Source organism: Nilaparvata lugens, chromosome 2, assembly GCF_014356525.2.
Source record: "Nilaparvata lugens isolate BPH chromosome 2, ASM1435652v1, whole genome shotgun sequence".
Classification (NCBI taxonomy): Eukaryota; Metazoa; Arthropoda; class Insecta; order Hemiptera; family Delphacidae; genus Nilaparvata; species Nilaparvata lugens.
In genome coordinates, this window is record NC_052505.1 from 74473043 (window position 1) to 74490005 (window position 16963).

Sequence of the window (16963 nt, forward strand, 5' to 3'; positions counted from 1 at the left end):
ATACAAGAAAAAAACTATTAAATATATAAAATGATCCCAAAACTGCAGTATATTTTTTTATGTCCATCTATGTTTAAGGAGTAGCCTACAAGGAAAAACCTGTGCGTAGACCTAAGTTGCAGTAATATATTTATTCAATATAAACTAAGAAATCAAATCAAAATAAGAACAAAGATTAGTGGAATTTACACACAAATATAATTTTGTAGATTAGTAGATGATGAAATTAGATAAAAGTTAGTAACACACAATAATTATTATTCTATGATAAAAAAACAAAACATAAAACAAGGAACAGTTGGTGCCTAGAAGATTTTTTATTTGATCTTATTTATTCCTCAATCTCGCAATTCAGTTTTTTGCTCCGGCTTGTATTGGCAACAAAATTCATTTAATGATGTCGATGATTGAAAATAAAGTATTATAGGCCTACATTCGTTTCAACTATAGAGTACAAAACCACAAACGGTGATAGGAATAAGTAATAAGGGAGAGATGTTGAAGAGTGTTACAGCATAGTATGTTGTCCTTGAAATAATGTGCAAGGCCATTGAATACTGAGTTTGTAATAGACGAACATGGATGGAGATTCTTGGATCACACCCTCACAATGCTGTGTGGTGGTGGCCACTCTTCCTCCAGAAAGAGTAACGCTCTTCTATTTTCATTCTCGTTTGGTCAAAGGTGAAGATGCTGGACGAGGAGAGAGGGAAGATGAGTGAGAAGATGCAGCAGCTGGTTGCGTCGTCGTGTTATCAAGTTCACTGTCGCACAATTATCCGAGGTCGACGCAATAAATCGTGAGATCAATGCCGAAACTCGCGGCGACTGCAACGCAAGGCTCACTGCTCACTGGCCGAGCCTCATAAAACATACGCGGCTCAACATTAAAATATTCGAATCGGAACATTGGAACTTGGAAACAGTCGCCGTTTACATTAACATACAATGGACGAGCAAGATTTCCCCAGCGATCCTCCTTCTCCCTCGCTCTCCTGCAATCTTTTCCCCGAGCGGTGCTTCAGTCCCGATGGAGATGATTGCCCTTATCAAATCATCTTCCCGCTTCAGTATTCCCTTGACCCTTCCAGTCGAGCACTACCTGCTACAGCTCCACCGATATTATAGAATTTCGACAAGCAACTATTATTAGACTCGTTGCAATCGTTCTCAAGTGTAATGGAATTCCCCTTTTCTTGGTGAACCAGCTACTCAAAGGAATGAGATCTTGAGACTAGTTCATCTCATATCTCAATGTATATTATACATAGTATGAATCTTAAATCCTCATTGAAAAATGATAAGTTTCCATTCATCTCTATGTTTTGTATTCTTTTTACAAGAGCATTTTCTATTTAGTTATTCAAACTAAATACACAACCCAAAAATATCACGATACCAATGAATGTACCACTTTCAATATTAGGAGACGCAATGTCATTGTCATTTTCCTTTGACAATGATCAATTTGTAGAGGGGAAATGGAAGAGAGATCGTCGAACATTGTTATGTGAATTGGGTGTAGAATAGGTAGAGGAAAATATATAAATTGTCATGATGAAATAATACTGTATAAAATCAGGTGAATGAATTTTATGTATATTATACATAGTATGAATCTTGAATCCTCATTGAAAAATGATAAGTTTCCATTCATCTCTATGTTTTGCATAGTTTTCACAAGAGCATTTTCTATTTAGTTATTCAGCGTATGGCAAATACACAACACAAAAAATAAAGATACCAATGAATGTACCACTTTCGATATTAAGAGACGCAATGTCATTGTCATTTTCTTTTGTCAGTGATCAATTTGTAGAGAGGAAATGGAAGGGAGATCGTCGAACATTGTTATGTGAATTGCAAGTAGATAGGTAGAGGGTAAAGGAAAATATATAAATTGTCATGATGGAATAATACTGTATAAAATCAGGTGAATGAAGAAGCTTTTTGTATAAAATGATATCAATACTTGTCAATATCTGCAGTAGCAGTAGTGATTTACAGCATTTAATTAGGATTTTCTTTTAATAATAATTATGCAATGATAAATTGAGGAAAAAACGTAAATAAGGTTTTATGACAAAAGCAACTGCAGGGATGGGACTCTAGTTTGATTCCAGTTTGTTTCAAGGTAGTTTATCTCATGTTTAACTCCTCGATGTTGAATAATGAACACTCATGTTCAAAACATAGTTATATTATGTTAAACTTTGTTATCAATCTCATTCCATATTCATTAACATGGATGGGATCCTAATTAATAAATTTACTCACGTGATTCCATGCACTTCACCCGGTAATAATGGATGACCGTACAACTTTCCTTTCAAATTGATTTTACCCATCACTCAGAGTTTGAAAACTAAGTTGGACTGAGCCCCGAATATAGACTAACAGTAATAATATTGTATCCAAACATGCGATTGTTTCATCTAGTTTGTGAACTACAACTCTCTGGATGTGTTCGGCCCTGTGATATTAGCAAGTGGGGAGTTGATAGCGCACACCTAACCCGTTGCCAAACAGTCATTACCGAATTGTTCTTATTCTGTTATTTCGTGGAGTAGAGTGTTATTACAATCAAATCATGCAAGTGCAGATTATGACATCAAGCCAGCTAATATACGACTTAATACGGTCGTCATGATTCACGGCGTGGCCAATTACAGTGATTGCATTACTGTAAATTGTAAAGAACTTTGATGTGAGTCAACACCCATTGCCCATTTATATCAGTCATTACAGCTCCCGCATTATTACTTTTCTCATTTAAGTTTATTCCAGTTGATATAATCAACAACAGAGAATATCTCAACATGAAATAGGCGAAGGATATTGTAATAGACTGCTACATTCTGATAATGAAAAAAATAGAGCAGAGGTTATTCTGATGAAGAAACCTGAGAGAATTGTTTTACTCCATAAAGGTGAGACAAAAAGAATAATGTTTTGCATTTACTGACTTATTGGGAATTGATGAATAGAATAGTCATATAGTCAGGGATTGGGAGTTATGAATGTTTTCTTAGAATAAGTACTTACTAACTGTCATATATCAATGTCTTTTAGTACTATTGTAAGGAATAATATTATTGGACGATTTCTCATTCACCTTTCATGAAGTATTGGTTCAAATATTAGTGATTTCAAAGATATATTCCAGTTTTGTTTCATAATTATCATGAGCATGTGTAGTGATAACACATTGAGAGCGTGTTAATGGCTCCGTATTCTAATGGCATGAATTTCATCATTCTTGGGTAATGAAATGTTGATATGAACCCGAACGATGAAAAGAGGCTCCCAATATTTTTATTTTTACAAGCGGCTTCAAGTGGAGATAGAAAAAATGAATGATGATCAGGTTGATTTTGTGAATAATATTCAACAGAGATTTGCAGCTTTTTGTTAGAAGAAATACAATTTTCAGTGAGGAAGAATGTCGATATTCAATATTTTCAGGTTAATAGAAAACCTTTGATATTTCCAATACCATATTCCATTATAGCAAGGGCACACATACACCCTCCCCCCCAGTCCATGAAGATGACCCCCCCCCTTATTTTAAGCTTCCCCCCCTCGTAAACAAAAAAATTAGTCAGTAGTCATTTTAAGCATTGTGTGATAAATTTAGAATATAAATCTATATATATAAAAGCGAAATGGCACTCACTCACTGACTGACTCACTCACTCACTCACTCACTCGCATAACTAAAAAATCTACCGGACCAAAAACGTTCAAATTTGGTAGGTATGTTCAGTTGGCCCTTTAGAGGCGCACTAAGAAATCTTTTGACAATATTTTAACTCTAAGGGTTGTTTTTAAGGGTGTAAAGTTCGTCTTTTAGCATGTATATTCTTCTTCTCCCAATCTCTTAATTAGAATTGAAATTTCCATATCATATGTTACTATAGAACTATAATCTAGATAGAGTACCTCTTCGAAACAGTTGTTAACTGGCAACTAAATTAATAATTTTGTCAGGTTGGCATTAAGTTGAGTTGATTTTGTTAGGTTGGCACCAAGTTGCAGATTTAAATGCATTTATCGCGGAAAAATTGATTGGGCACTGCTACTTAAATCCTGGGAATATTATATTACTAGCCGTCAGGCTCGCTTCGCTCGCCATATCCGTTTAGCCAGATGTTTAGTCTGGACCCCTGACTGGATTGTCCTAATATAATATGATAAAAATGAAAAATGCAGGCGAGCGAAGCGAGCCTGCTGATCTCATTCTTGGACGATCCAGCCGGGGGTCCAGGGGGCGGAGCCCCCTGGCCAGACGGATATGGCGAGCGAAGCGAGCCTGACGGCTAGTAAAAATATAAATCTCAGTACCCTTTGAAATTATTTTGTCACAACATGTCTCGAACACTAATCAGAAAAAAGTCAATAATATTCGAATTAATTCGAGACGCATCTGCGTCCAAACCCCTCCACCCCTCTGAAGACACCCCTGACTATAGGAGATATCTGGAGTTGTAGTCAATTTTATAAGAGCTTCTGAAGGTAGTGGTGCAATGCTGATTAGAAATGATAATAATTTGTATTCTATCCATTTATCTTTTATCATCATCTAGAAACTATCAATTTTTCTTTTCAATTATGATTTCGTGGAATAGAGATGTGGAATGCAATTGAAAAAGAGTACTTTACTACCATTTGTGATAACATCCTTGGAATTAGTAGATTCAAAAGATGGAGAGTCTTGTGAATCACATAAAATTAGTCTATTCTTAATTCAGCAAGTTTCTTGCTGATAGCCTACTGCAACAAAGTTGAACAAGTGCATTATCTATGGCATTAACGAGATGTCCAACACGTTTTGGCGTTGTAAAATTGACAGTGTGTGACCGTGGGCACCAAAAACAATGCGATAACGAAATTGGTGTGTGAAAAACGGTCCTCGCACTGTAATTACTAGTTCGGAGGATATGAGTAGATAGTGTGCGTTGTTAATAGAGGTACACTTTTAGTGTGAATTAAATGGTAGTGAGGAGGTAGTGGAGCATCTACACCGAACTTCGATTTGTTTGAATGTGTAAGTTGGATGAGTAGAGGGTCTGTCCCTGAAATGGGGGAGAACGCTTCCTTTCCCGCGCTGCGCTGCACTGAGCTGTGGTGTCCAAGTGAGTGTTTTGAAGCGTAGCGACCGTTATCTTCACCTTCAACGCATTGCATTGTCTTTTCCATTAACTTACATGGCTGTCGTTGTAATGGGCTGCCTGAGCTTAGCTCTGTACAGTCTGCAGTGCTACAGTCGAACAGCTTTCGACAAGCGCTCAGATTAGGGAAGACGGCAATCTAATGTAAACTTTGTACGCTTCTATTTTCTCCTACAATCTCTCTCACTAGCTTCACATCACCCTCTCCCGGTTTTCTTCTTCTTCCTGTAATAGAACTACATAATTTTTATTATTTGTCATGAATTTTCACAATGAATCGATAAATTGCTGACGACGGTGAAAATTCATGACAAGTAAAATTATGGAAAAAATGAGAGGCTCTAGTCAGTCGGTTACGAGGACGGGACCTGGAGCTATCTACTGCAGATAATCGGGCCCGGCTCTACCCTTCTTTTCCGAGACACCATTTTCCTGGTTCAGTGAGTTCAGTGAGCTAATATTATCAATTTTATTATTATATATTATTCATCTTTTTTATTGAAGGCAAATCCTGTAATTATTCTATTGTTTGTTTAAAAAGTTTTCTCAATATTATTTTTATTTAAGTTTCCAGTTTCATTTTGAGTTACAATTTGATTAAATCGATTACTTAGTTCTCCAAAATATAACTGTTTTGTTTATTATTTTAAAATATAGTTCCTTTCTCATGAGTTATAGAGTTAGATCAATTTAACCTCTCGCAAGCCAAGCGATTCCCCTATTATAAATTGTTACCATAATGTCTAGGGTTGTTCTCACAACCTTATAATACCATCACAATACCATACATAATATAACCCCAATATATTCCAAATTTAAATACCCCATTACATGGTGTTGGGCGTCGTTCTCATGAGAAAGAGTTTATTAATTGACAAGATTAGCCTTCAAATTATCTATTGACATTTTCATTTCAGGTCATTATCATAATTATTATATTCTGTGTTTGATCTCGTATAATTATGTCCTCTATTCTCTCAACGTACAGGGTAAATATGATAATTGTTATTATTGTTATATTGAGATGAGTAGCTCTAGTTCTAGTGACTCTGAACAATCACCTAGTGAATTCGAGGTTTCATTATTACGTTTACCTATTGATTTAAAAGTAAAATCTCTGGATAAATCAGAATTATTAGAGCTAGGCAAACAGTTAGGTATTCACATCCCTCAATCTGTTAATATTGAATACTTGAGATTCGCTGTTGACTTGGCAAAAAAAGTTTGTATTTATGTGGACCACGATTCAGGAGCTAGAGATGCTCTAAGTCGATTACTTAAGTTAGGGTCCCTGTCTCAACGCGATCGTATTATCTTCCCTATGTTAGCCGATTACGAGCGAATAGTAGGCAAGCTAGGCAGAAATCAAGAACACATCTACGACACAGTAGCTCCCGATAACTTAGCAAATATCCTAATTCCAGAAAATAATATGGCAGGGAATGATAAAAGACCCTTTGCGAAACCCGAAAGCTATGGGGGTACAAAGAGTGAAGACTTCAACGAGTGGTTGAAAACCTTCAATAGGGCAGCAAAAATAAATAAGTGGGATGAGGATGATAAAATCTTGTATTTACCCCTCTACCTCAAGAAAACAGCATTGGCAATTTTCGACATATTTTCGGATAAAAATGAAAACGCGACATTCTTGATGCAGTAGGCCACTTAAAAAGTAAACTTGTAGACCCTGTTCATGAAGAGACAACCAGACAAAAACTCGAAAACAGAAAAAAATTACCAACAGAAACATACACAGAATACACAGCAGATATAATAAAACTTTGTCACATTCTTGAGCCTCAAATGTCAGAGAAAAGAATAGTAGGATATGTTTTGAGAGGCTTAGACGTAGGAGCATTGCAACATGTTGCTTTCATGGACAATGCATCAGTTGAAGATTTAGAGAAAAATCTCGCCAAATATGAAAGATCTCGCTTCCTTCTAGACAAAAAGTTAGGAATGCATAATGCTTCAATCGAACAGCCTGTCCAAAAAATAAATGTAGTAGATACTTTAGAGAAGAAATTGAACGATCTGAGTATTGTGGTGAAAAATTTGAGTAGAAATGTAGGTCAATCACAAAATCCCAATCCTAATAGACAGTTTGGAAATAGGAGCGGAAACTTTTCCCCACACGAAACAAATCAGAACAACTTCCAAAGACAACCTTATTCAAACAATAATAATTACAATGATCGCGACAGAAACACACAATCACATAATCCTAATCCTAATAGACAGTTTGGAAATAGGAGCGGAAACGTCTTCCCACACGAAACAAATCAGAACAATTTCCAAAGACAACCTTATACAAACAATAATTACACACAATCAACATCAGTCAATTACAGGACACCAATCAACCCTAATAGGACTAGATTCTGTACATACTGTAAGAGGAATAATCACTGGAAAGACGATTGTTTTTTCTTATCAAAAAACTCGAATACAGGATCCCGAGCCTAGACGAATCGGATATGAACTTGGGATCCGGATTTGAAAAACAAAGCGCTGAATTTCCATTTGATAATTATTCTCCAAATTCAATTGATAAAGAAGAAATCACATGTAATATAATATCTTCTGTATCAATGAAAGATGAACAATCCAAAGCGATAGAATTTGTCAGGCAGTTTTTTCTCAATGCCAATAATAATCAGTTATACTCAAATGAAAGTGAAATTAATTGCTCTAACGAAATAGAAAGTGAAACCAACTTCAAACAGCTATTGTCTTCCGAAATGCATGCTCAGCACGAACTTGGAATGAATGGATCATTGACTAAAGAGAGAAGAATTCAAGTCCCAGTACTACTATTAATGGAAAATTCAAAGGAAAAGATGTATCAATTACCATTGACACCGGTACGAACGTAAACATAGTTCAAAAAAATCTTTTAAGTAGCGATGATCTAAAACATTTGAAAAATAGTAGTATTGCTTTATCGGTAGCTAATGGTTCATTAATGCCGATCACAGGAATGATCTCGAGTGAAATTCAAATACATGACAGGAAATTCGAAGTAAATTTAGTAATTTCTGAAGACTTACAGGCCGATATTATTGTTGGAAATTCCTTCTTCTCAAAATATAAAATGAAATTAGATTATGAGAATAACATCATTTCAATGACCGATAATGGTAAAATAGTCGAATTAGACATGGATAAAGAGTGGATTTGTACATTAAATAGATTACACAACGATTCTGAAACAAATATTACAAAAGAAGTCTGCATACCCAATCCCGTAAATTTCGTCAAATGTGCTCTTGAAACAATAATCCCCGCTCAAAAAGACGTGAATGTCAAAGTCAATCTAACACAAAAATTGCTCAAAGTATCCCATTTTACTCCAAATGAATCGTTATTACATAATAAAAAATTGCATGTGCTTTGGAATGAGGATGATTTTGAAACAAACATGAGTGAAATTAGAATTTTGAATCTAGGAAGGCAAGATATAAGATTGTTGCATGAAACTATTATTGGTGAAATTGAAGGAGAAGTTTGTAATTACGACGAATCTGTTTCATTAGTAGACTCTGTTCTATTCGATGGAGGGGGTTGTGAAATAGATATTAATAAAGATCTTACACCAGAGCAAAATTCCAAAGCGAAAAGACTCATCAATAAATACAAACACCTATTTTCAACAAACGAAATTGATTTCGAGGAAGCGAAATTACCCGAATACAAGTTCAAACTTACAGATTACACACCCATTGCTAAGTCACCGTACAGATTACCTATCGCTCAAAGAACAGAAATAGACAGACAAGTAGAGTTATTGATAAAAGCAGGAATAGTTTGTGAAACCCAGAGTCATTATGCTTCTCCCGCATTTTTAGTTACTAAAAAAGACGGTGGATTCAGATTGGTTGTAGACTATAAAATGTTGAACGAGAAAATATTACCGGATAGATATCCCCTTCCCCTTCTTCAAACAATTTTTGATTCTCTTGACAATTCGGATTACTTTTCCACCCTAGATATCAGACAAGCATTTTTCCAACAGCCATTACACGAAGATTGTCGAAAATATGTAGCATTTGCAACTCATAAAGGGCTGTACACGTTCAAAAGACTACCTTTTGGTCTTAGAACATCTCCAAATGCTTTCCAACGAGCAATCAACCAAGTATTCAATGATTATTTGTATAGAGGAGTTTTGATTTACTTGGACGATATCATTAGCTATGGAGAATCATTTGATAAGCAATATCAACAGCTCGAGAAAACCTTGAAAAGATTGCAAGACGTAGGACTAAAATTGAATACATCTAAATGTCACTTCTTCTACCGAAAAATTAAAGTACTTGGACACACTGTCTCAAAGGAAGGGATACAACCCGCTTCCGAAACCTTGGAAGCTATCGAAAAATACCCTATACCCAAAACTGTCAAAGATGTCAGAGCATTTCTTGGTCTTAGTGGATTTTACCGAAAATTCATTCAAAACTACGCTATAATTGCAAGACCCTTAACAAATCTGATATCTAAAAATAACGAGAATAAACCAATCACTTGGGAAGAAGATCAGCAGAACGCATTCTCGGAAATAAAAAGCAAACTTTTATCACAACCCGTACTTCATCATTTTAATAATGATAAGGAGGTAGTGGTACACACAGATGCTTCTCGAGTTGGAATAGGGGGCATTATCTCGCAGCCTGATGACAATGGAAAATTACATCCAGTAGCTTTTGTTTCCAGAAAACTGACAAAACATGAAGAAAATTGGGCAGTAGGAGAGATTGAACTTCTATCAATAGTGTATTGTGTAAATTATTTCAGACAATACTTAATTGGCCGATTGTTTACAATCTACACAGATCATGCTAGTTTACAATACTATAAAACTTGGAAAAACCCCAGTATTCGAGTCAGTAAGTTACTTATGAAATTAACGGAGTTCACGTTCGATTTGAAATATAAACCAGGAGCCCAAATGCACGTACCTGATGCCCTGAGTAGATATCCACTAGAGAAGGATATAACTGATCTCACAAAGGACGAAAACTACAATATATTCGAAATAGAAGAAATAGACATAAAGACTTTACAGAAAAATGATGAGAGTATAAGAAAAATATATGATGCAATACGAAACCCTAATCATAGTGATACAGCTACGATTAGAAAGGCGAGAAAATACACGATCGAAAAAGACATTGTCTATCTGAAGAAATTTGATGGGCATACCAATCAATTGAAACTTCTCGTACCCCGATCTCTTATCAATAAAATCCTTGAAACATTCCATGATGATTCCTTAACAGGTGGACATACCGGCATTTATAAAACCCATGAGAAAATATCATCGAAATATTATTGGGAAAATATGTATGAAAACATTGCGAATTATGTAAGATCATGTAAAAATTGCCAAGAGAGAAAAACCCTACTACGAAGCCTCAAGGTTTCTTATCACCCATCAAGTGTGATAGTAAGCCTTTCTCAAGTATCATGATGGACTACATCGGTCCGTTAGAGAGCTCAATGGGCTATTCATACATTCTAACGATTGTTGACTTAACGACCCGATATATTTTAGCTGAACCTTGTAAACACGCCGACGCAAATAATACCACTAAATGCTTATGGAAATTAATATACCGATTTGGCGTTCCAAAAGAAGTTCGATCCGATAGAGGTACACATTTTGTAAATAAAAAAGTCGATGACCTTATGGTTGAGCTTGGAATCAAACACATATTAGGATCATCAAGTCACCACCAAAGTCAAGGTCTGGCCGAAAGAGCCAACCGGACAATTCAAGAGATGCTAACAGCTTACGTAGCCGATAATAGGAAATTGTGGGTACAAATGCTGCCGAAAGTTTTATTCGCATACAATACTTCGAAACAATGCTCTTTGAAATATACACCTTTTTTCTTATTGCACGGTTTTGAAGCCACTACTCCTTTAGATTTGAAAATCTTTCCCGAAAATGACGACGTCACTTATCATTTAGACGCGAGATTAGCAAATCTTAAAGAAGTGCGAGAACAGATACCATCAATCTTATCAGATGCACAAGAAAAACAGAAATACTATTACGATAGGAATAGAACAGATTGCATTTTTGAACCAGGAGATTTAGTTATGGTCCACGATCCTGATGTAAGACAAGGACAGTCTAGGAAATTAGTCAAAAAATATTCAGGCCCATATGAAGTAGTAAAGAAAGTAACAGATGAAGTCTATGAGATATTTTTTCCGCTACGAGGTACTTATAAAAATGTAGCTTTTCATGTAGATAAATTGAAAAAATATTTCATACGAGATCCCATCAATTAAGTGTTTATTGTTCTATTGTCTAACTGTATTCTTTATTCCAGCACTTTTCTTTATGCTAGCAATTATACCTCGCTCATCCTAAATCTTTGCCTTTCATTAATTTAAAAGACAATTGATGAGAAGAAATCGAGATGAAACATTCATGTAATTTATTTATTTTCCAAATCATTGAAAAACAATATCATGCTTACAACTGAATTTTTAGAGAATTTTGTTTGCGAGATCAGTATTGACTTGTGAAGCGATCAAATCCATTTTCTCACGACTAGATATCGAGATGATTCTCAAATCACAATAGTATGCAGTTTTCAATCAATCAATTAATTAATTGGATTTCTACTTCGATGAAACAATGAAATATAATTGAGCTCTGATAGACAATTTTACTAGACATTCTAACGATGATTCATTATTAAAAGATGTGAATTGTTCTCACGTTTTTGTTTATGAATGAATGCTATTTGAAAATCATCAAATACGATTTATGCTTGAATATTATTTTCTTGACTCGTATGTAATAAAATGTTTCTCTTTTTCAGAAACGGATGATTCTTGATATAATAATTTATTTATTTATAAGATTATTTATGTGAAAACGTATATTTTAATAACAATATTATCTGTATTGATGTTAATGAAATAATCAATTCCAGTAAGTGATTACGATTGGAATATAAGAAATAGCTATTAATTTGACCATTTACATAATCTATTTGTAGGGTTTTTGGGGATTTTACTAGTAATTATTGTTTATAAAATTGATATCTTATACGAACTGTTCATTGATAGATTAATATAGAGTACTAACTGATATAATATTTTTAAAATGAATACCATAATACTTTGTTCCTTAGCATTTGTAGAAATATGTTGTACGGTATTGTCTCAAGAAATTTCTCTTTTTCACGGAGCTCTATTTAAAGAAATTCACAATGTAGTATTTTACGAGTCCACAGTTCCAATAACATTCAGTATTCCTAGGTCAAATCCTTTATTTGTTATGAGGAACCTTCTGAGTACTCCTTTAAAAATTGACTCATGTCCTTTCCCTTCCTCATCGGAGTGTGCAGTATTTGATCAGATTCATCGAACGGAGCTGCAACTTCTACAACTACAAGACGGCATTTACATTGGCAGCGATGACGACAACACTCCAGCTGAGAGCGAAAATCGACTACCACGCCGCGAACGCTCTATCGATACGATCGGGGCGGTCCTAAACTGGTGTTGCGGAGTAGCTACCGACGAAGAATTGGGCGCATACGTGAAAACCGAAACCGACATCACTTCTCATCTCAGTAATCTTCAAGACTTCGTTCACGCTGAACATGTCGAATTGATAGACAACACACGCAAGATGAACGGCATGGCAGAGAACGTGAAGAAAGTATTGAACAACATGAAGCATGACCTTATTCTTTGGCAAGAATCATTCACCCAACAGAATAAGTTTCAGAAAGGGAATACTACAACCGATGTACTGAAAACACAACTGAGGACTACTATTTTCATGTATATGATGACTCTATCTAACAACTACAATGAAATCGACATGAGATGCTACAATCAACAACTTTCTCATCACGTCATTTCAAAAGAAGACCTAAACAATCGACTTCAAGAACTCGAAAAGAAAATAAACAAGAGAAACTTCACCATATCAACAAAAGACAACGATAAAATTCGAAACTTGAAACTAACATCCTGCAGAAAATCCGACAACGAACTATTGGTTACCCTCAAAATACCAATAAAGAAGAAAAATTCAACTATTTCATTATTCCACCTGCAATCTATCCCGCTTCATTGGAATGGTCATACCTGCCGTTTGACCTCCCAACATCACCTGATACTTAGAGAAGAAAATAAACTGCAAATCCTGTCAGATGACGAAGAAGACGATTGCCAGTTCAAGCAGAAAGGCCTCTGCTTGATTCCGAGGAAAAAGATGTCGAACTCCGCCACCCAAGCCACTTGTCTCCACCTTCTAACATCAGAAGCAGACGTATCGGAGCTACGAGAAGTCTGCAAATTGATTGTAAAGCAACTGACAATCAAACCCTAATCACTCGCCTACGAGAAGACACCTTCCTATTCCACAACACCGGCAAAAAGACGACAATTCGCTGTAAAAACTCAACAACTGAGGTCCCAAGCAACAGTCCAGGAACCCTATCACTCCACATCCCTTGCAACTGCGAACTTCAAGACGACAACGGCGACGTACTGATAAGCACTCTTTATCCTTGCGACTCCCGTTCCCATCCTTCTCCAGCTATTAATAACTTAATTCCTCACATGTGGACAAATTTATCTAAATTGAGCATCCCAATTTTTAAACATGAGACTCTGCCTCAGTACTTAAACCTTTCGGAAATCTTAAATGAAAATTGGCACTTGAATTTTTCAAAATTTGAAGAGCACAACTCATTCTCAGAAGACATTTTCCATCATGTTGAAATGCCAAATAACTTTGATTTGTTAGGGGTGAACAATAAACTGATCATTTATATTATTATTGTCTGGCAAACACTGATAACTGTTATATTCTTGTATTTATGTCTTCAAAATTATATAAGAAGAAAGCAAATCAACTGAGAGTCCCGAAACGTACTCCAATTGTGGACTACCCACAGGAGCTTTAAGAATATATTGTGTTTTAGTAAAGTAGTATGTAATGAAATCATTAAAATAATGGGTTAGGATATAGGAAACTATGCAATAATAATTACTTATTCACTATTATTGTATCCATTTACTCTTTTATGCTATCGATTCAAATATTTTCCCAGATTAGAAGATAAACTATTTCAATTATTATTATTATTCTTATTTTCAAGGTCCACAATATTATTTTGCTTACTCGAATACTATTCGGACTTGATGTTTAATTTTTGCATTATGATTCAATTTTATTACTTTCGTAGATTTTGTAGGTTTAATTTTATTCATCAATATAATTGAAATTTTTTCCATTCAATTCTTATTCAGATATGAATGTATTGAATTGTTGATTTGAAGTTGATTGATGTGTTAGGCTAAGTTTGATTTTTATGAATTAGTTCACTATAATGTAATTTATATCACTTGCATTTAGCTTATGAATTGGCACTCACATAGATTTAAGGTATTCATTGAAAGTTATGTTACATATAAATATCCAATTAGAATAATATTGTGAATAATAATAATAATTTTAGCTTGCGGTAATTTTGACTTTAATTTTTGAAATATTATTGAAATGTGTAAAAATTAACTTAGAGAGATGCCGTTTTTTCGATAACTTCGGGCCGAAGTTTAGGGGGACCCGGGGATGTAATAGAACTACATAATTTTATTATTTGTCATGAATTTTCACAATGAATAGATAAATTGCTGACGACGGTGAAAATTCATGACAAGTAAAATTATGGAAAAAATGAGAGGCTCTAGTCAGTCGGTTACGAGGACGGGACCTGGAGCTATCTACTGCAGATAATCGGGCCCGGCTCTACCCTTCTTTTCCGAGACACCATTTTCCTGGTTCAGTGAGTTCAGTGAGCTAATATTATCAATTTTATTATTATATATTATTCATCTTTTTTATTGAAGGCAAATCCTGTAATTATTCTATTGTTTGTTTAAAAAGTTTTCTCAATATTATTTTTATTTAAGTTTCCAGTTTCATTTTGAGTTACAATTTGATTAAATCGATTACTTAGTTCTCCAAAATATAACTGTCTTGTTTATTATTTTAAAATATAGTTCCTTTCTCATGAGTTATAGAGTTAGATCAATTTAACCTCTCGCAAGCCAAGCGATTCCCCTATTATAAATTGTTACCATAATGTCTAGGGTTGTTCTCACAACCTTATAATACCATCACAATACCATACATAATATAACCCCAATATATTCCAAATTTAAATACCCCATTACATTCCTCTTCTTCTTCTTCTTCTCCTTCTCCCTCTGCCGTTCTTCTTCTTCTTCGTCTTCATCTTCTTCTTTTTTTTCTTCTCCTTCTTCTTCTTCTTCTTTTTCTTCTTATACTTCTTCTTTTTCTTCGATACGTTTCATCCCGTGCGAACTCGCACATCTCTGTTAGATAGATGATAATACATATTCATAAAGAAATACTGTATTTTAATTTCCCTTGCATTTTAGAATAGACAAAACTCAGCATTTCATACTTGCTAGTATATTGTTTGAAGTTTGATAGTATAAGCTTAGAATATTGCCCTCATAGTGGGGGCCTGAAAGACCACACATATAACTGAGCCGGGCTCACGCATTGCTTCTAACTATGCTTACTTCTTATTATCCAAATTTATAATGATACTAGCCGTCAGGCTCGCTTCGCTTGCCATATCCGTCTAGCAAGGGGGCTCCGCCCCCTGGACCCCCGACTGGATCGTCCAAGAATGAGATCAGCAGGCTCGCTTCGCTCGCCTGCATTTTTCATTTGAGCATTTTTATCATATGTTAGGACAACCCGTCGGGGGTCCAGACTAAACGTCTGGCTAAACGGATATGGCGAGCGAAGCGAGCCTGACGGCTAGTAATATAATATTCCCAGGATTGAAGTAGCAGTGCCCAATCAATTTTTCCCCGATAAATGCATCTAAATCTTCAACTTGGTGCCAACCTAACAAAGTCAACTCAACTTAATGCCAACCTGACAAAATTATTAATTTAGTTGCCAGTTAACAACTGTTTCGAAGAGGTACTCTATCTAGATTATAGTTCTATAGTAACATATGATATGGAAATTTCAATTATAATTAAGAGATTGGGAGAAGAAGAATATACATGCTACAAGACGAACTTTAAACCCTTAAAAACAACCCTTAGAGTTAAAATATTGCCAAAAGATTTCTTAGTGCGCCTCTAAAGGGCCAACTGAACATACCTACCTAATTTGAACGTTTTTCGTCCGGTAGATTTTTAGTTATGCGAGTGAGTGAGTGAGTGAGTGAGTCAGTCAGTCAGTCAGTCAGTGAGTGAATGCCATTTCGCTTTTATATATATATATATATATATATATATATATTATATATATATATATATATATATATAGATTCGATGTTCAGAACTGATATTAGAACAGCTTTTTAATTCTGTTCATCATTTCAAATCCTCTGTTTTTCCAATGGATTCCTGCTCTCGTGAACTGAAAGAGAATACCAATGGTTCATGGAAGTGTTCACAGTTTTGCAGTCCGCTAATAATATGTGAGCACTCTTTAAAATAGCCAATGATATTCTCTCACTGTTCAACAGAGAAAAAATTTACTAGGTTCTTACTGGTTGACATAGCCTACTCATCTTTAATGGGTAGTTATCAAATTATTTCCATGCTATTAAAATACTACTCTTCCAAGATGATAGGGATGGGATACGTCACATAAAATCAACTTGATCACAACATTGATTCCAGTAGCCTTTAGCTCATAGAGATTCAAGATTTAAACTTATGTTGATCAGTGCAACTTAGCCCAGCATCGGAAACGC

The 16963-nt window shown here is 35.1% G+C and overlaps 1 protein-coding gene across 1 annotated transcript; it reads left to right on the forward strand.

The window, feature by feature from the left end:
* The first annotated feature begins 6884 nt into the window (after window positions 1-6884).
* On the forward strand, window positions 6885-13536 carry LOC120349684. Its single transcript, XM_039420187.1, has 2 exons — window positions 6885-7145; window positions 13348-13536. The coding sequence occupies exons 1-2, from the start codon at window positions 6975-6977 to the stop codon at window positions 13534-13536; spliced, it is 360 nt and encodes a 119-aa protein (XP_039276121.1). The 5' UTR covers window positions 6885-6974.
* Window positions 13537-16963: the final 3427 nt, after the last annotated feature.